Source organism: Pipistrellus kuhlii, unplaced genomic scaffold, assembly GCF_014108245.1.
Source record: "Pipistrellus kuhlii isolate mPipKuh1 unplaced genomic scaffold, mPipKuh1.p scaffold_m20_p_5, whole genome shotgun sequence".
Classification (NCBI taxonomy): domain Eukaryota; kingdom Metazoa; phylum Chordata; class Mammalia; order Chiroptera; family Vespertilionidae; genus Pipistrellus; species Pipistrellus kuhlii.
The window spans coordinates 77,675,032-77,695,678 of NW_023425551.1; the positions used below are offsets into that span (position 1 = coordinate 77,675,032).

Here is a 20,647-nt window from a genome sequence, read left to right on the forward strand (position 1 = left end):
TCCTGAAGTTCTGAGAAGTAAGGGACCTGTATTTGGCATAGAGTTCTAGATTGTGATATTTTTATGTACTGCTAGTATTTGAGGACCCTGGCATTTATTTTTGCTTTCCCAGTGTGAAAACGCAGTGAAGGAAGGTAGTGTGCTAATGGAAGCAAGCAGAATTGCTTCTCACAGTAAATGGGTTAATGAAGATATCAATAATGATAAAACCCCTCTCATGTGAGTGTTTTAAAATACGTAGTTTAAATTTTTATTTAGCTATGCTTATGGTATGTGATGTGTTTACATGTATTCTCCTCCCTCTTCCCCCCACTAACTTTCATCCCTTTTTTATCCTAGATCAGCGACTATTATCTATTCTACAAAATGAGTAACAGCCACCCACTTCGCCCCTTTACTGCAGTGGGGGAAATTGATCACGTGCACATTTTATCTGAACATATTGGTGCCTTGTTGATTGGGGAAGAATATGGTGATGTCACGTTTGTGGTGGAAAAGAAACGTTTTCCTGCTCACCGGGTAATTTTAGCAGCGAGGTGCCAATATTTTCGGTAAGTCTGTAATACTTTATGAAGATTCAAGTTAACTTAGAGTAACATTGATTTTTTTTTTTTACTCTATAAAAATATGTAACAACAAGAAATATATAACATAGCATAACAATAAATATTAGCAATCCTTCCATTCAACATCTATAAGAATTTCATCTTTATAGACTTTTTGTTATTTTTTTGAAAATCACCATTTTTTTCAGAAACCATTTTAGAACTACTGGCTCTTCAGGCTAGACTGTACCCAATCCACCAATTTTCAGGATCTCAAGAATATTTTTTAGGCTGAGTGTTATTGTCTTCACCTCTTCTCACCATTGATTACTAATGGAAGTTAAATAGATATATTGGCAGATAAGCTTCTCGTTATACAGACAGATGGTTCTCTGGACTTTCTAATGAACTTGAATACCTCTTAGTTTCACGTTACTGAGATCCAGGACCTGTAGGTAACTCAACGGATCTCTCTCTAAGACAAGCATTTGATAACCCCAAATTAGAAACAAGTTTTTGTTGTTGTTGTTAATCCTTACCCGAGCATATTTTTCCATTAATTTTTAGAGAGAGTGGAAGGGAGGGGAAGAGACAGAGAGCGAGAAACAGCAATGTGAGAGAGACACATTGATTGATTGATTGCCTCCTGCACACACCCTGACCAGGGCCAGGGATCAAACCTGTAACTAAGGTATGCCCTTTACCAGAATTTAATCCTTGACCCTTTAGTTCATGGGTCCACACTCTGTCCATTGAGCCAAATCCATTAGGGCTAAATAAAACAGCTATTTTCTGAGATTTCTTCATAGTTATACTAGAACTAAAATTAGACAAAATATTTAAGCATTTAATTAATATAAAAATTTTACTTAATATGAAGCTATTGTTTATTACTCAAACCCTTAATTTCCAGGGTGATAAATGTTAAAGTGAGCTCTAATTACTCTGAGTTATATCTAATGTTAGTTAAAAGGGGGTCATCATTGAACGATAATTTGTCTTTAATAAATCCATTAGTCTATATCCATAAAGTCATTGATTTACATGGGAAACTTGATATCTAAAATTGAGATGCTGATGGCTAAGGAAAAAATTCAGTTACCCTCTAGTGAAAACTGCAGCCTAAGTTTTATAATCAGAAATAACTAAGACAACAAAACAGCAACACCTAGAGTCACACAAGAAAGGGTGTCTCTTATAAGTATGTATTTACTATTGGATGAGAATTTTATAGATCTGATAACAATTTGTAGAGCTTCCCATCTTTCGTAAAAAGTGACACTGTAGATGAAGTGAGGACCCTGGAAAACAGAGGAGTCTACTATTAAGAGTTCTCACTCACACTCTCTGATTCCTCTTGCTAATGGCCTTGCTCTAGTCATTATTTGTTACCAGCCTTGTCATCTGCACATTTTTTTTGTTTCTTTCCCATGTCTTAACTTTTGGTTCACTCACTATTTAGTGTTTTTTGAAAATTCCATTCTTTTATTTTTTAAATATGTTTTTATTGATTTCAGAGATAGGAAAGGAGAGGGAAAGAGGGATAGAAACATCATTGATGAGAGAGAATCAGTGATCAGCTGTCTCCTGCACACCCCCCACTGGGGATTGACCCCGCAGTCCAGGCATATGCCCTGACCGGAATTGAACTCTGAACTCTTGGTTTATGGGTTGACCTTAAACCTCTGAGCCACTCAGCCAGGCTGAAGAATTCATTCTTTATTGAGTCAGAACTTTTCAGCTTTATGTTTAATATTTTTTAATAATTTATACCTTATCCTTTTTCAAAAATAATTTGAGACAACTATAAGTGAGTATATTTTAGGTAATCAGTATATTCTTGAAAGAAACTAAAATACTTAAAAAAAATTAAAGATCATATTAAATAAATGGAATATACTCTCCTTTCTTGTTGACCTTTTCTTAATGTCTATGGATATTGAACCTTAATATCTGGTGGCTCACAAGGCTATCCTCAGAGTCATTACCAATGATGCCTTAAATTCTCATTGCAGATAACATTCCTGTGCAAGATAGGTCAACTAACTGTCAGGAGTCAGGAGAGGCTTTACTAAGTGTCATAGAACCTATCAATTCCCAAATAAGGACAAACTGACTGTACAGGAGGGAACTTGAGTTCCATAAGTTGGAGTTCATATTTAGGATTCCAAGGAGCTTCATCAAAGCCACCTTTTTCTTTGTTTTTGTTTTACATTTTTTCTCTTTTTTTATTATTTAAGATATTACAAAAAGTAATACATATGTCTCCTATTTCCTTCTCCCCCCCCAATTGATCTTCACCCAGCCTTCCCTACTGCCCCTCACCCGTCGTCAAAGCCACATTTATTTATTTATTTATTTATTTATTTATTTATTTTTATACTAGTGACCCGGTGCACAAAATTTGTGCATTTGGGGGGGGGGGTCCCTCAGCCCAGCCTGCACTCTTTCCAATCTGGGACATCCCTCTCACAATCCAGGACTGCTGGCTCCCAACTGCTCCCCTGCCTGCCTTTCTGATTGCCCTTAACAGCTTCTGCCTGCCAGCCTGATCATCCCCTAATCACTCCCATGCCAGCCTGATTGATGTCTAACTGCTTCCCTGCCAGCCTGTTGGCCCCAAATTCCCTCCTCTGCCAGCCTGGTCACCCCTAACTGCCCTCCCCTGCAAGGTTGATCACCCCCAACTGCCTTCCCTTGCAGGCCTGGTGCCTCCCAACTGCTCTCCCTTACTTGCCTGTTCACCCACAACTGCCCTCCCTTGCAGGCCTGATCCCTCCCAACTGCCCTTCCCTGCTGGCCATCTTGTGGTGGCCATCTTGTTTCACATAGAGGCAGGATCTTTAACCACATGGGAGCAGCCATCTTGATCTTGTGTGTTGAAGTGATGGTCAATCTACATATTATTCTTTTATTAGACAGAATAGAGGCCTGGTGCACAGGTGGGGGCCAGCTAGTTTGCCCTGAAGGGTATCCTGGATCAGGGTGGGTATTCCCTTGGGGCATAGGGCAGCCTGAGTGAGGGACCTGTGGTGGTTTGCAGGCCAGCCACACTCCCTGGCGACCCAAGTGGAGGTCCTGGTATCTGGGGTTTATTTACCTTCTACAATTGACACTTTGTAGCCTGGAGTGGAGCCAAGTCTTCTGCTTGCTCCATGGCTGCTGCCATTTTTGTTTGGATTTGTTTACCTTCTATAATTGAAATTGTAGCCTTGAGTTGAGGCTTAGTGCATCTAGGACAGGCGGAAAGCATGGCTTCTTCCATTGCTAGAGAAATCCAAGCCTCCCTCCTGCTCTCTGTGGCTGCAGCCATCTTGGTTGGGGTTAATTTGCGTACTCATCTGATTGGCTGGTGGGTGTGACTGATGGGCGTGGCTTGTGGTGGAGGCATGGTCAATTTGCATATTACTATTTTAATAGATAAGATTTTTATTTATTTCAGAGAGGGAGGAGAGAGAGAGAGGGAGATAGAAACATCAGTGATGAGAGAGAATTACTGATAAGCTGCCTCCTGCACGCCCCACACTGGGAATCGAGCCCACAACCCGGGCATGTGCCCTGACTGGGAATTGAACTATGAGCTCCTGGTTCATAGGTGGACACTCAACCACTGTGCTACACCAGCTAGGCTAAAACCACTTTAAGAGCATTGAGAATCCATGTGAATATCATGGGTCACACTGGAGTAAGTCTTGGTGAGATCTTCCAAGGAAGGTGTTTTTAATCTCGCAATTTTAAATTTGTGGTTGAATATACTCTGGATTAATGAAAATATTCAAGAGTGTTTTTAGGCAGAATATAACCCAATGAAGAGGAATGCTCAGAATACCATATTTTCCGGCGTATAAGACGACTTTTGAAACGAAAAAAAGCCTGCTCAGATTGGCCAGAGTCAGAGAGGTGGTCTATTAAAAAAAAGAACTGGTGCCTCGGAAGTGGGGGGTAGTCTTATACAGCGAATATAGGCCTAAACCTATGTTTTAACTGTAAAATTAGGGGGTCGTCTTATATGCTGGAAAATACAGTATTCATGACTTTTTTGTGGAATGGTTTCAGCTATTTTCCTGAGCCAAGCAAGAATGCTGGATGCTGGGAGAGGGTGAGAAGAGTTCCTGGCAGGTGTGGAGAGAACCGTTGAAATGCTAGTCTTGCTCTGAGAGTGTTAGGAGCAGGGGGAATCTCTTTTTGCCCCCTATTCTCTTGTTCTCATTTTCACATGTTTCCTGTTTCACTATACTCTTCCTTTTCTGCTTTCCTCCTTTGTCATCGTCCGGTTGCCCTTTCTTTTCTGATAGAGTGAAAGTTTAATTGGTTCTTATTATTTCTCTAGAGTCATAGAGGTAGAAATTAAAATTCATTACATGACTGAATTTTCTAATTTTAATTTCTTAGATGAGGAGATAAGCAATAAAGTGGGGATTTTTAAAAAATCTGACAAATACTGAAAGACAAAAAAAAATCAAATCACCCATAATTCCATTACCAACTTCAATTTCATTTTTAATTTATAAAGTAACAATGAAAGCCCTTTCCTCCAAGCCATCTAATCCCATTCCCCAGAGACAACCACTGTCAACAGTTTAATATGAATTTTCCCTGATTTTTCTTAATATAAATAGGTGTCCTATATAATAAAAGGCTAATAATGCAAGTTGAACAAATGGCAGAACAACTGGTCGCTATGATGTGCAATGACCACCAGGGGCAGATGCTCAACATCCCCCAAGGGCACCTGGACCGCGGGAGGGCACAGGCTGGGCTGAGGGGGACCCCCCCTAAAATGTACATTTAACAGGCGTCTTCAAACTACGGCCCGCCAGGTTTTTTGGGCAGTGAGCGCAGCCGAGGTGTTACAGTAGGAATTAGTAGTTCATATAGTCCGGCCCTCCAGCTCTCTGAGGGACCGTGATCTGGCCCCCACTTTAAAAAGTTTGAGGACCCCTGATGTACAATTTCGTGCACCGGGCCTCTAGTATTTATATATACACCTATGTACATACAAATAAGAATATGTGCTGTACACTTTTTTTACCCAACACATGGATCTGATCTGCAACATAACTGCTATCTCCTGGACATCTTTACGAACAGTATATATTGCCCTCTTTTGGTCTTTCTAATGGCTGCATAGAATGTATATATCACAATTTTTTTAGTCACATTCCTGTTGATGGGCACTTTAAGATTTGTTTCATTATCTCCATTGTTTCAGTATCTGTTTTTAAAAAATATATATTTTTATTGATTTTTTACAGAGAGGAAGGGATAGAGATAGAGAGCTAGAAACGTCGATGAGAGAGAAACACCGACCAGCTGCCTCTTGCACACCCCCTACCGGGGATGTGCCCACAACCAACGTACATGCCCCTGACCAGAATCGAACCTGGGACCTTTCAGTCCGCAGACCTACGCTCTACCACTGAGCCAAACCGGTTTTGGCTAGTATCTATTTTTATAAGTTTCTCTTTATAATCATGCTGTATTAAATCTCTCCAGCTGCATCCTAAAAGTGAGATTACTGCTGAAACCGGTTTGGCTCAGTGGATAGAGCATCGGTCTGTGGACTGAAAGGTCCTAGGTTTGATTCCAGTCAAGGGCATGTACATTGGTTGCGGGCACATCCCTGGTAGGGGGTGTGCAGGAGGCAGCTGGTCGATGATAATTCTCTCCCATCGATGTTTCTAGCTATCCCTCTCCCTTCTTCTCTGTGAAAAATCAATAAAATATATTTAAAAAAATTAAAAAATAAAAGTGAGATTACTGAGTGGAAGGTATGCATCTTTTAGATTTAAATTACTTTCCAAAAAGGGGTGCCTATTTATACTCAAAGCAGTGAATGAAAGAACTTGTTTTTACATTGCTTTTGCAGCACTGGATATTAACAGGTTTTTAAATTTGTCAATCTAACAGAATGGCACCTGGTTGTGTTTAGTTGTTTTTTTCTATAGTTTCACTTTTTTGTTTTCTTCAACTTTTTTACTAGGGGGATTTTTAAAAAGTACTGGATAATTGTGTCCCATTTTTCTCCCTCCAGCCAGCCCCTATCCTTCCCCTCCTTGCCCCTGCCAATGGCTTCACCAACCTATTGCCAGTGTCCAAGGGCTATGCATATACTATCTATCTAATGAAAGGATAAGATGCAAATTAACTGTCACTCTGTCAAAAAAGATGGCAGCACCCATAGCCACAAGATGGTGATGCCTAGTCCTTTTAGCCCTGTCAAAGTCCCCCAGTCCTGGGGGGGCAGAAGAGGGGGGCAGGAGGAGGGGCGTCTGCCAAGAGAGGACAGCATGAGTGGCCTGGCAGAATGCTTGCCTCGTCGCCACGGTGACAAGGCAAGCGTTCTGCAGATGGGCCCTTGGGCTGCAGATGGGACCATGGGCAGCAGGCGCGGAGCCGCCAGGCCCCACAGAGAGCTACTGGTGCACGGATTCGTGCGCAGGGCTACTAGTAAGTATATAAGTTCTTCGGTTTATCTCTCCTTGTTCCCCCACCTCTACATCAAGGTATGTCTTACCTCCATGCTTCAGGTCTTACTTCGTTGGTCAATTCATTTTGTTTATTAGATTCCACAAATAAGTGAGACCATGTGATATTTGTCTTTCTTAGTTTATTTCACTTAGCATAATATTTTCCAGGTCCATCCATGCTGTCCCAAAGGGTAAGAGATCCCTCTTTTTTACAGCTGTAAAATATTGCATTGTGTAAATGTCTCACAGCCTTTTTACCCATTCATCTACTGATGGACACTTGGCCTGTTTTCAAATCTTTTTTAAATCCTCACCAAGGTTATTTTCTCCATTTATCTTTAGAGAGAAGGAAGGGAGAGAGGGAGGATGGGAAGAGAGAGAGGAGAGGGGAGGGGAGGGGAGGGGAGGAGAGGGGAGAAAAAAATTGATATGAGAGAGACACAGGCCCTTCTGCATGGGCCTGACCAGGACCAGGAATTGAACCTGCTATTCAGTATGTGCCCTTGACCAGGAATCAAGCCTGTGGCATTTAGGTCCTTGGACCAACACTTTAATCACTATGGAGTTATGCTTTTTAAATGGCTTTATTGGTCTTTAACATGTTTATATTGTTTCACTATTCCTCTCAAAAGAGCATTTTTTTAAAAAATTATTTTTTATTTTTTATTGATTTCAGTCAGAGAGGAAGGGAGAGGGAGAGAGAGAGAAACATCAATGATAAGAGAGAATCATTGATTGGCTTCCTCTTGTACATCCCCTACATTGAGCCCACAACCCAGGCATGCGCCCTTGACTGGAATCGAATCTGGGAATCTTTTGTCCACAGGTCGATGTTCTAACCACAGAGCCAAACCAGCCAGGGCAAAAAGAGCATTTTTATCTGTGTATTTTTAATGAATGTCTATTCCATATCTTGAGTTTTCAGGATATTTCATTATTTCACTTGTTTATAGAATTAATTCAAAATAGTTTTAAAGGTATTTCTCTTAGTTTCTTTGAGAACTTCAAATGATAACTAAGCATTTCTTTACCTGTATCTTTATGTCATTAAACAAATTTATGTTTGTATAATGTTGATACCCGTGATTTCATGATTTTGTAGCAATCTTACTTGAGGTTTTTCTCGTGCAGAGCATTGCTGTATGGTGGAATGCGAGAATCTCAGCCAGAAGCAGAAATCCCCCTCCAGGACACCACTGCGGAAGCCTTCACCATGCTACTCAAGTACATCTACACTGGGCGGGCGACACTGACGGATGAGAAGGAGGAGGTGCTGCTGGACTTTCTGAGCCTGGCTCATAAATATGGATTTCCAGAGCTGGAGGATTCTACCTCCGAGTATCTCTGCACCATACTCAACATTCAGAATGTCTGTATGACTTTTGACGTGGCCAGTCTCTACTCACTGCCCAAGTTAACTTGCATGTGCTGCATGTTTATGGACAGAAATGCTCAGGAGGTGCTCTCGAGTGAAGGCTTCCTCTCTCTTTCTAAGGTGTGTCATTGTCTGCAAGTAACTTGCAGGCATGCCTGGTCTTATTTATATCTGTACAGTAGAAATGCAGCAATGGACTAAGAAAAAATAAAAGTCAAAGGCGTGGAAGAGGTTGTCCAACCAACCGCCTGTGGCTCCTGAGACTAGATCATATAAGAGAAGGACAGATTGCTTCTGTTTTCTCTTAAGGTTCTTTTGGTAAATTCCAAGTGCAGAAGAGACTGTGATGCTAGGTGGTTGTTTTCAATGTGGTCTTGCATACTGCTTTTGGAACTTGTATTTCTTTGATAAAGACAATAATTCCATATTATGAGAGGGAAAATTCATAAGGGAGATGTGTTGCTATATGTCTCTAAATTATTATTATTATTATTATTTTTTCCTGGCTCAAAATTCACTGTTAATGGCGCTGTAAACTGAATAATAGCTAGAGTAAAACTTTTGCTCAAACCTTTTTCTGAACCTTGGTGGTTGTCTCTCTTTTCCCTTTCAGTGTTTCTTCTAGGACCTGAATATTTTGAAGAGAAAACTTATTTGAAAATCTACACATCTTGTTTTGAGTTTAAACTATGATTTTTATTATCCTACTTTATTTTTAGAGACAAGGTCTTTGAGGGCTGCACCAGTGTTGCTGGGGGGTCTGAAAATCTGAGAACCAAAAATAATGATAGCACAGTAATACTGTGAAGGGAAAGATTTTGAATTTTAAATGCTATATGTATCTTACTGACCCATAAAGGTAAAATCTTCTGAAGAACATGAATGGAAAGACAGATCCTCATGTTGCTGTTTTTCTTCTTATTTTATTAAAAGATGGATGCAGATGTGTAGGAAACACTGGATGTTTGAAGTAGTGGTATTAGATGCCTACAGCTAGTCACACAGCCATGTGCAGGAGAGTACATGGCACAGAATATGGAGAGAAAATTGTCAAAGAGAATTCATTGTTTACATATAATGATAACTTGCAGTTCTGTTGGATACTGCACATGGTTGAGCTCCATAATAACTGGAATTTGTTCTTGTTATCCTTTTCAGACAGCACTTCTAAACATCGTATTAAGAGATTCATTTGCAGCTCCTGAAAAAGATATTTTCCTAGCCTTGTTTAACTGGTGTAAGCACAATTCAAAGGAGAATCATGCAGAAATCATGCAGGCTGTGCGTTTGCCTCTGATGAGCCTCACCGAACTGCTCAATGTTGTGAGGCCTTCGGGACTACTATCTCCTGATGCCATTCTGGATGCTATTAAAGTTCGATCAGAGAGCCGGGATATGGACCTCAATTACAGAGGCATGCTCAGTAAGTACCTGTTCATCCTAATCTTACCAAAAGTTCTGTTTGCATTGTGTGACAGTCTCAGCTATGAAACCATAATGTAAGTATATATGGAACATACAGGTCTAAGAACATATAGTTCTTCTTGTAGTCCTACAGAGATTGCATAGCCATTGTAGATTTCCAAATAGTATTTCTTGCCATCCTTGAACAAATTTCTCCAGCTATTCCATAGAGTGTAAGAAATAGATACTTTCCTCAAAATTTTTCCTCCTTTCTCCATCAAATCAATGCTAACTACATGCTATGTGCTTATTATTTTAGGCAGCATGAACATACAGATTCTAAATAACAATAATAACTTAACATGTATGTAGCATTTCCACCACTTATGTGATGCTTTTTCTTAACCTGTTAACCGAACGGGACGTATAAATATGTCAAACATAAACAATATTGGGAACGGGTTTCTTGAAATATATGTTGCGCCCTGAGAGGGACGGTATATATTTTTTATAATCTTTATAATTGTTTGTAAAGTTTATAATTTTTTAATTCGATGTTTCCATTTTTTTGTTGGTATTCTTTTCTATTTGTTTGTAATTTTGTATTTTCCTTTGTGCTTTATATATAAATAAACGAAAAAATATATATTTCATTTATTTTAATTAAGTATAAATAAATAAAATAATAATATAAAATTACGTCCACTGGGCATGACTTACTGACACGTCCTAGTGAAAGAGTATGCGCCCATTACACGTTGCGTAATTAAAAAGGGAACTCCCCGGTTAACAGGTTTATAAATAAAAACAATGTATTGACTATCTGCTGTATGAATTGAAGTGAAAAATAGTTGAGAAATAGTATGGTAGCTACAGGGAATAGGTTTGAAGAGATCCAGTAGGGGATTTGGAGGTGCTAGAGAATGGTACTAGATAAGGTATTGGGAGGATGGGAGGGGAAGGGTAACAAGATAAATAATATTATTTTATTTTATTGATTTAGAGAGAGAGGAAAAGAGGGAGAGAGGGAAGGAGAAAGTGAGAGGGGAAGAAGGGAGGGAGGTAGGAAGATATTTGTTGTTCCACTTATTTATGCATTCATTGGTTGTTAATTTTTATATGTGCCCTTACTGGATATGGAACTTGGAACCTTGGCATATAGGGATGAGGCTCCAACCAACTGAGCTACCTGGCCAGGGCCTAATTTTAGACTTTCTGAACTCTCATTGTTAGATCCTTTTTAATATATATAAGCTCCTTTTTCCCTTCTTGCTCTAGTATGTGTGTATTCTAATATATATCCATATACTAACATATATGGATATATATATATGTGGACATATATATGTGTGTATATATATATGTGTGTGTATATATATATGTATCTTTATTGATTTTTTTACAGAGAAGAAGGGAGAGTGATAGAGAGTTAGAAACACCAATGAGAGAGAAACATCGGTCAGCTGCCTCCTGCACACCCCCTACTGGCGCCTGCAACCACGGTATATGCCCTCAGAATCGAACCTGGGACTCTTGAGTCTGCAGGCCAATGCTCTATATACTGAGCCAAACCAGTTAGGGTCTTCTTGCCCTAGTTTTGATTTGAGGTGCTGATAGAGTCCTGTATCTGGGTTCGTTATAGGGGTGGCTTCAGACATTGTTGCGGGCATATGGAAGTGCTCAGACCTGGATTGTAATAAACCAATGAAATTACCATGAAAGGGAGTAATTCAACCAGTTAAGGGCTACTTGGTTCAAGAATGGACATATGCAATTATTCCTCTTTAATGTTAGCTTTTTATTTTGGAATAATTCAGTGGGAACTCAAGGAAGAGATTATACAAATGTTTGGGAATCTTCTATCTAACTCCTAAATTTGAGAAATGATTAAGTAGCAGCCTGTTTTTCTGACTTTTAAATTAAATGAATAGTAAAATCAATAATATAACTAAGAAAGCATATCACTTTCCCATCAGATTCTAAAAAATAAGTTAGCTATTTTCTAAATAAATGTTGTCCAAACATTTATATCATTATTTCTTTCAACATATTTCTTTATTGTTTAGGGGAAAAAAGGGTCTAAAGTTTCAGAACTGTTCCTAAGATTATTTTCCTGTTTAGTGGTGAATTGCTAGAAGGCTGAGTCCAGCATTTTCCCCCCTTTAAATCAGTAGGATGAAGGTCATTTTCAGCTCTTCTATGTTTCCACTAGAGGCCCTTATACAAACTTCATGCATGGATAGGGTCCCTAGGCCTGGCCAGGGATCAGGGCCAGTTGGGGCCTTCTGGCTGCCGGCCGGGGCCTCCCTTACCCAGATGGGGCCTCCCTTCATTCTTTGCCGCTCCCTGGTGGTCAGTGCACGTCATAGCAAGCAAACACCTAGTCTCCCAGTTGAACTCCTGAGGGGACACTAGCTCCTTTAATCCCTCATCCTGTATTTTTGAGAGCTCTTTTTTCTCTACTGATAGACAAATATAAAAAATAAGAATATTTATGGATTGAATTATTTTATTATGATTTGGATTTTCTCATGTTTACCTTTTGTGTTAAATTTATCATTTAACTATATAGATTTTGTATTTTTATCCTGTGAGGTACTCAGATTATAGTTACCATGAAAGAATTGCTACTGTGTAAATGTTGCCTGTTTTGAAGTGAAAGACACTTTTGGAGAATCTATATAAAAAACAGAAAAGTTCTCAAGTACTCTTGAAATAAACTTCAAAAAACAACTTAAACTTCTGGTAGAAGTTTTATTTCAATTTTAGACCTTTCGTTATAGTCACTTGAAATTCCTATGCCTAGTATGTTATTTCTAGCTTGATAAGTGAAGAAACTTATGTTTAGAGAAAATATAAGGGTAATGCAGTTTCTGAATCTGAAAGTTCAAGTTCCCCCTTTTGTTGTCTTGGCCCTGATAGTGGTGTCAGAACTCGAGGAAATGGTTTCAGTGGTGGGTAGCTGCAGACTTTGGACCACCTCTCATGCCCAGCAGAAAGGGATTATTCAGGTTTCTTCTTATGATACTTGAAAAGCACAAATTTGAAACTTTTGTTTGTTTGCTTGCTTTATAAAGTGCTTCATCTCTAGATTGGAGACATCAGGAGTCGGGCTTTTCTGTCTAGTTCACTGAGCTAGTCCTAGACCTTCACAAGGTATGGGGTGCAGAACAAGTCCACAGTAAACGTTTTGTGACTTATACAGTACTTTAGCATGTATTATTTGTAGCATGACCTTCACAGTAATCCTGTGGGTGGTTGGGCGAAGTGTTATTTTTAGATGAGAAAACAGATTCACAGAGACCAAGAAGCTTCAGGTAGAGCCTGAGTCTCAAGGTTAGGTTTTCTTGCTTTAAGTCTAACTTTTAAAAAATATATCATGCTGCTTCTTTCCTCTGGGTTTTAGGTCATCTTAGAGGGAAGGTATTATAAAGAGGGGATAAGTATGTCCTTCATATAAAAAACCATTCATGAAGGAGGTATCAGAGCAGGGCCCCTGGAGACAGACTGCATGGCTGTCATTGTGGCTCTGATACTGGCTGGCCGTGTGACCTCGGTCAAGAAAGTCCATCTACGTAATCTTTCTCCTGCCCACACTTACCCATCTGCGGAATGGCTGTAGTAGTAATATTATACCTTAAAGGATTTTGATGAGAAGTAAGTCAAAGGAATTAATAATAAAAATGAAGAATATGTATGATTACCATGAGCTAACAGAATTTAAGAAGTTATCAATAGGATGCACTTAAGCTTCTGGTAGTAAGAAGTTGAGCCAGGACTAGGTTTTTTGTCTGAGTTGCCTTAGTCTTTGCAAGTTGAACAAACCCATCCCAATTGCATTCCAGTTGTACTTAGTGTCTCCCAAAGTCATTCTCTTACCTGTCTTCATTTGAAAAAAAATTTTAAACTTCACATTTTCCAAGTGATCCACAATAATGAATTAACTCCTTTCCCTAAGAGCCCAGTTATGGCTCATATTTGAGTCTGTTCAAATCACTATTTACTGTGTATAAACTTGCTTAGTTCTTTTATTGTTGCTTTAAAAAATATGGCTCATAATAATTATAGCAGTCTCTTCTTAGAGTTTACTATGCACTTTGCAAACATCATCTCACTTAATTCTTGAAACAAAAACAAAAAATGGGAACATCTTGGGGATAGATATTGCCCTATGGAGAAATTTAAGTTCAGAGAAGGTAACTTCCCAAAAGTGATACACTCGGTTAAAGGTAGAGCCCCACTATTTAAACTGACTTTGAAGCTCAAGACATCTACTTTATGCTACCTCAGGTCTCTCCATGGGGAGTGTCAGTTTTAGAATATTAGTACCTGAAGGATGGGTTCCAGATCTGTGAAGCCAAGTGTGCATAGAGGACTTCAGAGTCTCAAGGACAGTGGACACTTAATAAATCTGCTGGAAAGTGGCGAGTGTTTAATTATAACCACAATACTGACTTTGATGACAGACTGAGTTTTCATTTTTAAAAATATTCAAGTGAAGAAAAATATCTTTTCTTTTAGACATATTTTTGTTTTTTTAGCTAGATTGGTTGATTTAGCTTAGGGGTGTCGAACTCAATCAGAGAAGGGGCCAAAATCTAAAATCCAGCCTAAATCGCGGGCCGAATGGTTTACTGAACAGTCATAAACTGTCATTGTGATGGAAACGCAGCGGAGTGCAGTGATGACAGCGCGGTGCGGGCCACATTGCAAGGCCTGGCGGGACGGATTTGGCCCGCGGGCCTTGTGTTTGACACATGTGATTTAGCTCATCCATATATGACGAATAGCTCTGGTGTATTGGAACCTCTCTTTTCCTGTTATTTATTCAGATGTCTGACTTGTCTGCTCTGCTTAATACATTGTGCTCAGTCCAGATGGCAGGTATAGGTTATCTTACATCAAGCATGTCAAACTCAAAGGCTAACATGGGTCAAATAAACAATGTCTATTTATGTAGGCTGCAAAAAAACAAAAGCTTCCATTTTCATAGAAATGTAGGTTTATTTTGATTGAGACATGCCGGATACAAAGGGCTGAAATAATTGACTAATTGTTAACATAAAATAATAGAACATTTTAATAAAAATTAATATTTTTTTTCTTGAACATTAACTTATCAGACATTGAATAACTACAGAAATCAATAAGCTTAACACAAATAGACCTATTTTTCTTGTTCTCCAAAAGCAAAATATAGCCTGTGTGCACACCAAACAAGTTGTCCAAGACTAATGACCTGGCAATCGGCTGCTAAAATATTCGCTGCTAGTATTAGTGGATAGAAATGGTGTGCCTGCGCGTAAAGCACTTAAAGGAAATGAATGCAACATGATTATAGTAATTAGTCATTAGTGAACATTATAGTTTGTTATTAATGATGATATGTAACAGGATATTGTAAAAGTTAAGTTACAAAAGTTTTTTATTTAAATGTTTTTTACATACCGTTATATTGGCTGGGCTGCAAAAATATATTTATTGTGGACTGCATGTGGCCCATGGGCCATGAGTTTGACATGCTTGTCTAACATGCTGTTTTTGTCTAGTATAGTCAACCTTTTTAATGCTGTGACCCTTTAATACAGTTCCTCACATTGTGGTGACCGCCAACCATAAAATTATTTTCGATGCAACTTCATAACTGTAATTTTGCTATTGTTATGAATTGTAATGTAAATATCTATGTTTTCCAATGGTCTTAGGCTCTACAGCAGCGGCTTTCAACCTGTGTTGAAACTGCTAATAGAAGGAACTCAGCAGAGCTGATTTGTTTGTGCTAGCTAGTACATGTATTTTTTTCTAGTATTACCAACTTTTCCTTAATAACGTTAGTCCCAAACACTTTGTGGCTGTGATGGTGTTTTTCAATTTAATCCTCATAGACATTGCATATCTTCTATTTTCATAGGTTTCTCTCTGCCATTTTAAATTAAATATACATACTGGAATCCTAGAATTTGATTTTCCCCCCCAAGTTATAGAGTAATTTAATAACTAACTATTAACTTTGCCTTTTTTGTATTTTTAACTGTAGTACCAGAAGAAAACATTGCAACTATGAAGTATGGAGCCCAGGTTGTTAAAGGGGAGCTGAAATCTGCCTTACTGGATGGTGATACTCAAAATTATGATTTGGACCATGGATTTTCCAGACATCCAATAGATGACGACTGCCGTTCTGGCATTGAGATTAAGCTAGGTCAGCCGTCTATTATCAATCACATAAGGATTCTCCTGTGGGACCGAGATAGCCGGTGAGTCTGTTCGATTTGGAGAGAAACGAATGTTGTGTTTGAGTGAGATGACCTGTGTGGTCATCTGCTTTGATTTTACAGATTTGATGACTTATTTCTTTGTGGTTACTTGGCTATTTCTCTTGAAGTTTTGTTCTGAGGAAAGGGTTGAAGAGTTTATTCCTTAAAAAAAAAGCAAGAAGACTTTTTCTTTTCTTTTCATTTTCTGCTTATCAAAGTAATGGATATTTTTTTTGTGTGGAAAACATGGAACATAGACCTTAGTTCTCTTTACCATCTAGCAAGATGGCGGGTGAAAAGAAAACTGAGAAGCTGGATATTAAGGAGAAGAAGTCTGATACTAAGGAGGAGAAACCTGAAGCCAAGAAGGCTGGTGCTGGCAGCAAGGTTAAGGCGCCTAATAAGGGGAAGCCCCAAAGCAGCCAAAACCCCGTCTTCTTCCGAGGAATTGGCAGATATTCCTGGTCGGCTATGTATTTGAGAAAGGCCATGTACAAGAGGAAGTATTCAGCAGCTAAATCCAGGATTGAAAAGAAAAAGGAGAAAGTTCTTGCTACTGTCAAAAACCAGGTGGTCGAGACAAGAATGGTGGCACTCCCGTGGTTAAAGTCCGCAAAATGCATAGATATTATCCTACTGAAGATGTGCCTCGAAAGCTGTGGAGCCATGGCAAGAAACCCTTCAGTCAGCATCTGGGGAAACTGCGGGCCAGCATCCCTCCTGGGACCATTCTGATCATCCTCACTGGGTGCCACAGAGGCAAGAGGGTGGTTTTCCTGAAGCAGCTGAGTGCTACTTGTGCCTGGCCCTCTGTCCCTCAATCGAGTTCCTCTGTGTAGAACACACCAGAAACTTGTCATTGTCACTTCCACCAGAATTGATATCAGTGGTGTGAAAATCCCCAAACATTTCACTGATGCTTGCTTCAAGAAGAAGCTGCACAAGCCCTGATTGGGAATCGAACTGTGATCTTTTGGTTCATAGGTCAACACTCTTCAACACAGAGAAAGAGAAATATGAGATCATAGAGCAGTGCAAGGTTGACCAGAAAGCTGTGGACTCACAAATTCTGCCAAAAAACTAACTGTTCCTCAGCTCCAGAGCTACCTCTGCTCTCTGTTTGCTCTCACCAATGGGGCTTTATCCTCACAAACTGGTGTTCTGAATTTCTTATAAGAACTGGATTAGATAACTAATATATTAAAAAAGACACAAAACCATAGAACATAGAAAATCACAAAGAAATAAAAATTTCTAGTAATCTCACCACCCATTATTAATCTGTATATATCTAATCATTTTTTTGTTATGCATAGTATATCTCATACATACACAAAACAAACCAATGAAATCACATATAGTTTACAAAATAGAAATTAGATGTGTAAAAAGCTAACTAAACTTAAAAAATATATATATATATATATATATATATATATATCTCCATATCCCTAGCTGGTTTGGCTCAGTGAATAGTGTGTGGGCCTACAGAACTGAAAGATCCCATTTTCGATTCTGTCAAGGGCACATGCCTGGGATTAGAGGCTCAATTCCCAGGGGGGAGCAAGCAGGAGATAGCCAATCCATGATTCTCTCATCATTGATGTTTCTATCTCTCTCTCCCTCTAACTCTCTGAAATCCATAAAAATATATATGTGTACATACATATTTTTTAATATATTTTTATTGATTTTAGAGAGGAAGGAAGAGGGAGAGATAGAAACATCAATGATGAGAGAGAATCATGGATTGGCTACCTCCTGCTTGCTCCCCATTGGGAATTGAGCCTCCAACTCCAGGCATGTGCCCTGACTGGGAATTTAACTATGATCTCCTGGTTCACAGGTCAACAGTCAACCACTGAACCACACTGGCTGGGCTAACTTCACTTTTTAATGAATACATTGTGAATATTCTCTCCTTTAAAAATATTTTCCTAAAATGTTACTTTACATGGTTATCAGGTATTCTACTCTGTGTATTTCCCATTAATTATTTACTTGATTCCTTACTTTTGGATGTTATAACAATAACATTAAATGCATTTTATCTTATGGATGAAGAAAAAATGTTTTTTAGTGTGTGAATAAATATCATCTTCAAAACAAAATAAATTTGTGGAAAAAATTTGGTGGACTCTAGCCTAGGAATCCACCTAGTTTTGCAATAGTTTCAAGGTTCTGCCTTCCTTCTAGCCATTCTGATACTTTTACCCACTGTGGTTTCTAGGGTTCAGCCATGATAGCCAAAGTTCCAGAGCAGTATATGTGACCAAGACCTGAACTGTCTCTATCATTTACCTAAACCCTACATTCCAGAAAACTGATATGCAGAGAATCTCCTAGGCCCTACTCATACCTCTTTGAGTCTGGGCAGGAAGGGCTTAATAGTATTGGTGATACCTTGCAAATCTTTGTAGCCTTTCAAATATATTTTTATTGATTTTAGAGAGGAAGAGCAGAGAGAGAGAGAGAGATTAATGAGAGAGAATCATATATATATATATATATATATATATATATATATATAGAGAGAGAGAGAGAGAGAGAGAGAGAGAGAGAGATTAATAATGAGAGAGAATCATTGATCACCTGCCTCATGCATGTACAATACTGGGGATTGACCTTGCCAGCCTGGCCATGTGTCCTGATTGGGAATTGAACCGTAACCTTTTGGTTCATAGGTTGGTGTTCAACCACTGAGCCATGCTGGCTGGCCTACCCTGCAAATTTTACAGGTTAGTTCATTTCGCATGTTAGTACCATCGGCCACCATCCTGGCTTTTTAGGCCATTTGAGCCAAATATGAGGGAAGCTTTATGAAATGGGAGTCAGCATCTCCTGTGCATGGTCTTTGAGGTCCTGATGTTATCTCTATCTTTGTTTTTAAATCAAGAATATTTCTGCTACATATCTTTTTGGACATAATAATGGTGTTTAGTTGGCAAAATGGAGGTAATTTACATGTCATTTCTAAAAAAGTAATATGCAAATTAACCACCACTCTACTACACCCACAAGCCACACCCACAAGCCAATCAGGAGCAAATATGCAAATAAACCCAACCAAAATGGCTACGGCCACAGAGAGCAGGAGGGACACTTGGGTTTCCCCGGCAATGGAGTAAGGCAAGCTTTTTGCCTGCCCTTGCCGGCCTAGGCTTCTACTCAAGGTTACAAAGTTTCAATGAAAGAAGATACATAAATCCAAACAGAAATGGCTGCAGCCATGGAGCTGGAAAGAGGAGGCTAGCATTTCCCGTGGCAATGGAGGAATCCAAGCTTTCCACACACCCTGGCTAGCCCAGGTCTCTGTATCTTCAATTATAGAAGATACATAAATCCCAACAGAAATGGCTTGGCTCCACGCCAGGTACAAAGTTTCAATTGTATAAGATAAACCCCAGATACTAGGGCCTCTGCTTGGGTTGCCGGAGGGGGGGAGGAGGGCCCATGGCCCGCCCAGGCCACCCCACACCCCAAGGGACCCACACCCCAAGGGAACCCTCACCCTGATCTGGGCCACCCTTCAGGCAAACCAGCTGGCCCCCACTCATGCACCAGGCCTCTATCCTATCTAATAAAAGAATAATATGCAGATTGACCATCATTCCAACACACAATATGGTTGCCCCCGTGTGGTCAAAGATCCTGTCTCCATGTGGACACAAGATGGCCACCATAAGATGGCCAGCAGGGGAGGACAGTTGGGAGGGACCAGGCCTACAAGGGAGGGCAGTTGGGGGTGATCAATCCTGCAGGGGAGCATAGTTACGGGTGACCAAGCTGGCAGAGGAGGGAAGTTGGGGGCAACCAGACCTTCAGGGAAGGCCATTTGGGAGGGACCCAGGACTGCAAGGGACGGCAGGGGTGACTAAGCCTGCAGGGGAGCAGTTAGGCATCAATCAGGCTGGCAAGGGAGTGGTTAGGGGGTGATCAGGCTGGCAGGCAGAAGTGGTTAGGGGCAATCAGGAAGGCAGGCAGGCGAGCAGTTGGGAGCCAGCAGTCCTGGATTGTGAGAGGAATGTCTGACTGACTGGGATTGGGCCTGAATGGGCAGTCTGACATCCCTCAAGGGGTCCCAGATTGGAGAGTGTGCAGGCTGGGCTGAGGGACACCTCTCTCCCCCCTGTGCATGAATTTCGTGCACCGGGCCTCTAGTAGTACAATAATAATATATAGCACTTCCATTACTTTTATGTAGTAGGCACTGTTATAAAAGTTTTACGTATTCTCATTTAATTAGTAATGGAATTGGTATAAAAATAATAAAATAAAAGGTTAGTATGCTGAAATGGAATGTAGTTATTATTGTTTCCAGGATGTTAATTATTGATATTTGTAGACCACCTTGTTTTACTATATGTGTCACATTCACAGGGGCTTAACTTTACCACAGCCATTCTTTTCTTGCAGAAGTTGGTACCAACTAAGCAAAGGTGAAAAATTCAGAATCTTAACCAAAAAAGATTCTGACATGTGTTGTAAAATTATATCCTGCATTTCTGATAACCCAGAGAGGTTCAGTAAAAGGTTACAACCAGTTTGAGACTGAGCGATAAAATGAATGGGAGGAAGAGGACAGCAGAAAATGAG

The 20,647-nt window shown here is 39.7% G+C and overlaps 1 protein-coding gene across 4 annotated transcripts in view; it reads left to right on the forward strand.

The window, feature by feature from the left end:
* Positions 1–20,647, forward strand: part of BTBD9 (BTB domain containing 9) — a 397,317-nt gene that overhangs the window by 41,873 nt on the left and 334,797 nt on the right. For 3 of the 4 annotated variants that reach the window (XM_036414400.2, XM_036414401.2, XM_036414399.2), the window contains exons 2-5: positions 340–551; positions 8,147–8,510; positions 9,549–9,813; positions 15,832–16,051. In XM_036414400.2, coding sequence (XP_036270293.1) covers positions 367–551; positions 8,147–8,510; positions 9,549–9,813; positions 15,832–16,051 — 1,034 coding nt within the window. In that variant the 5' untranslated portion in view covers positions 340–366. Of the gene's footprint in view, positions 1–196; positions 220–339; positions 552–8,146; positions 8,511–9,548; positions 9,814–15,831; positions 16,052–20,647 lie in introns of those variants that run through there. The other variant, XM_036414402.2, reaches the window with a different exon arrangement.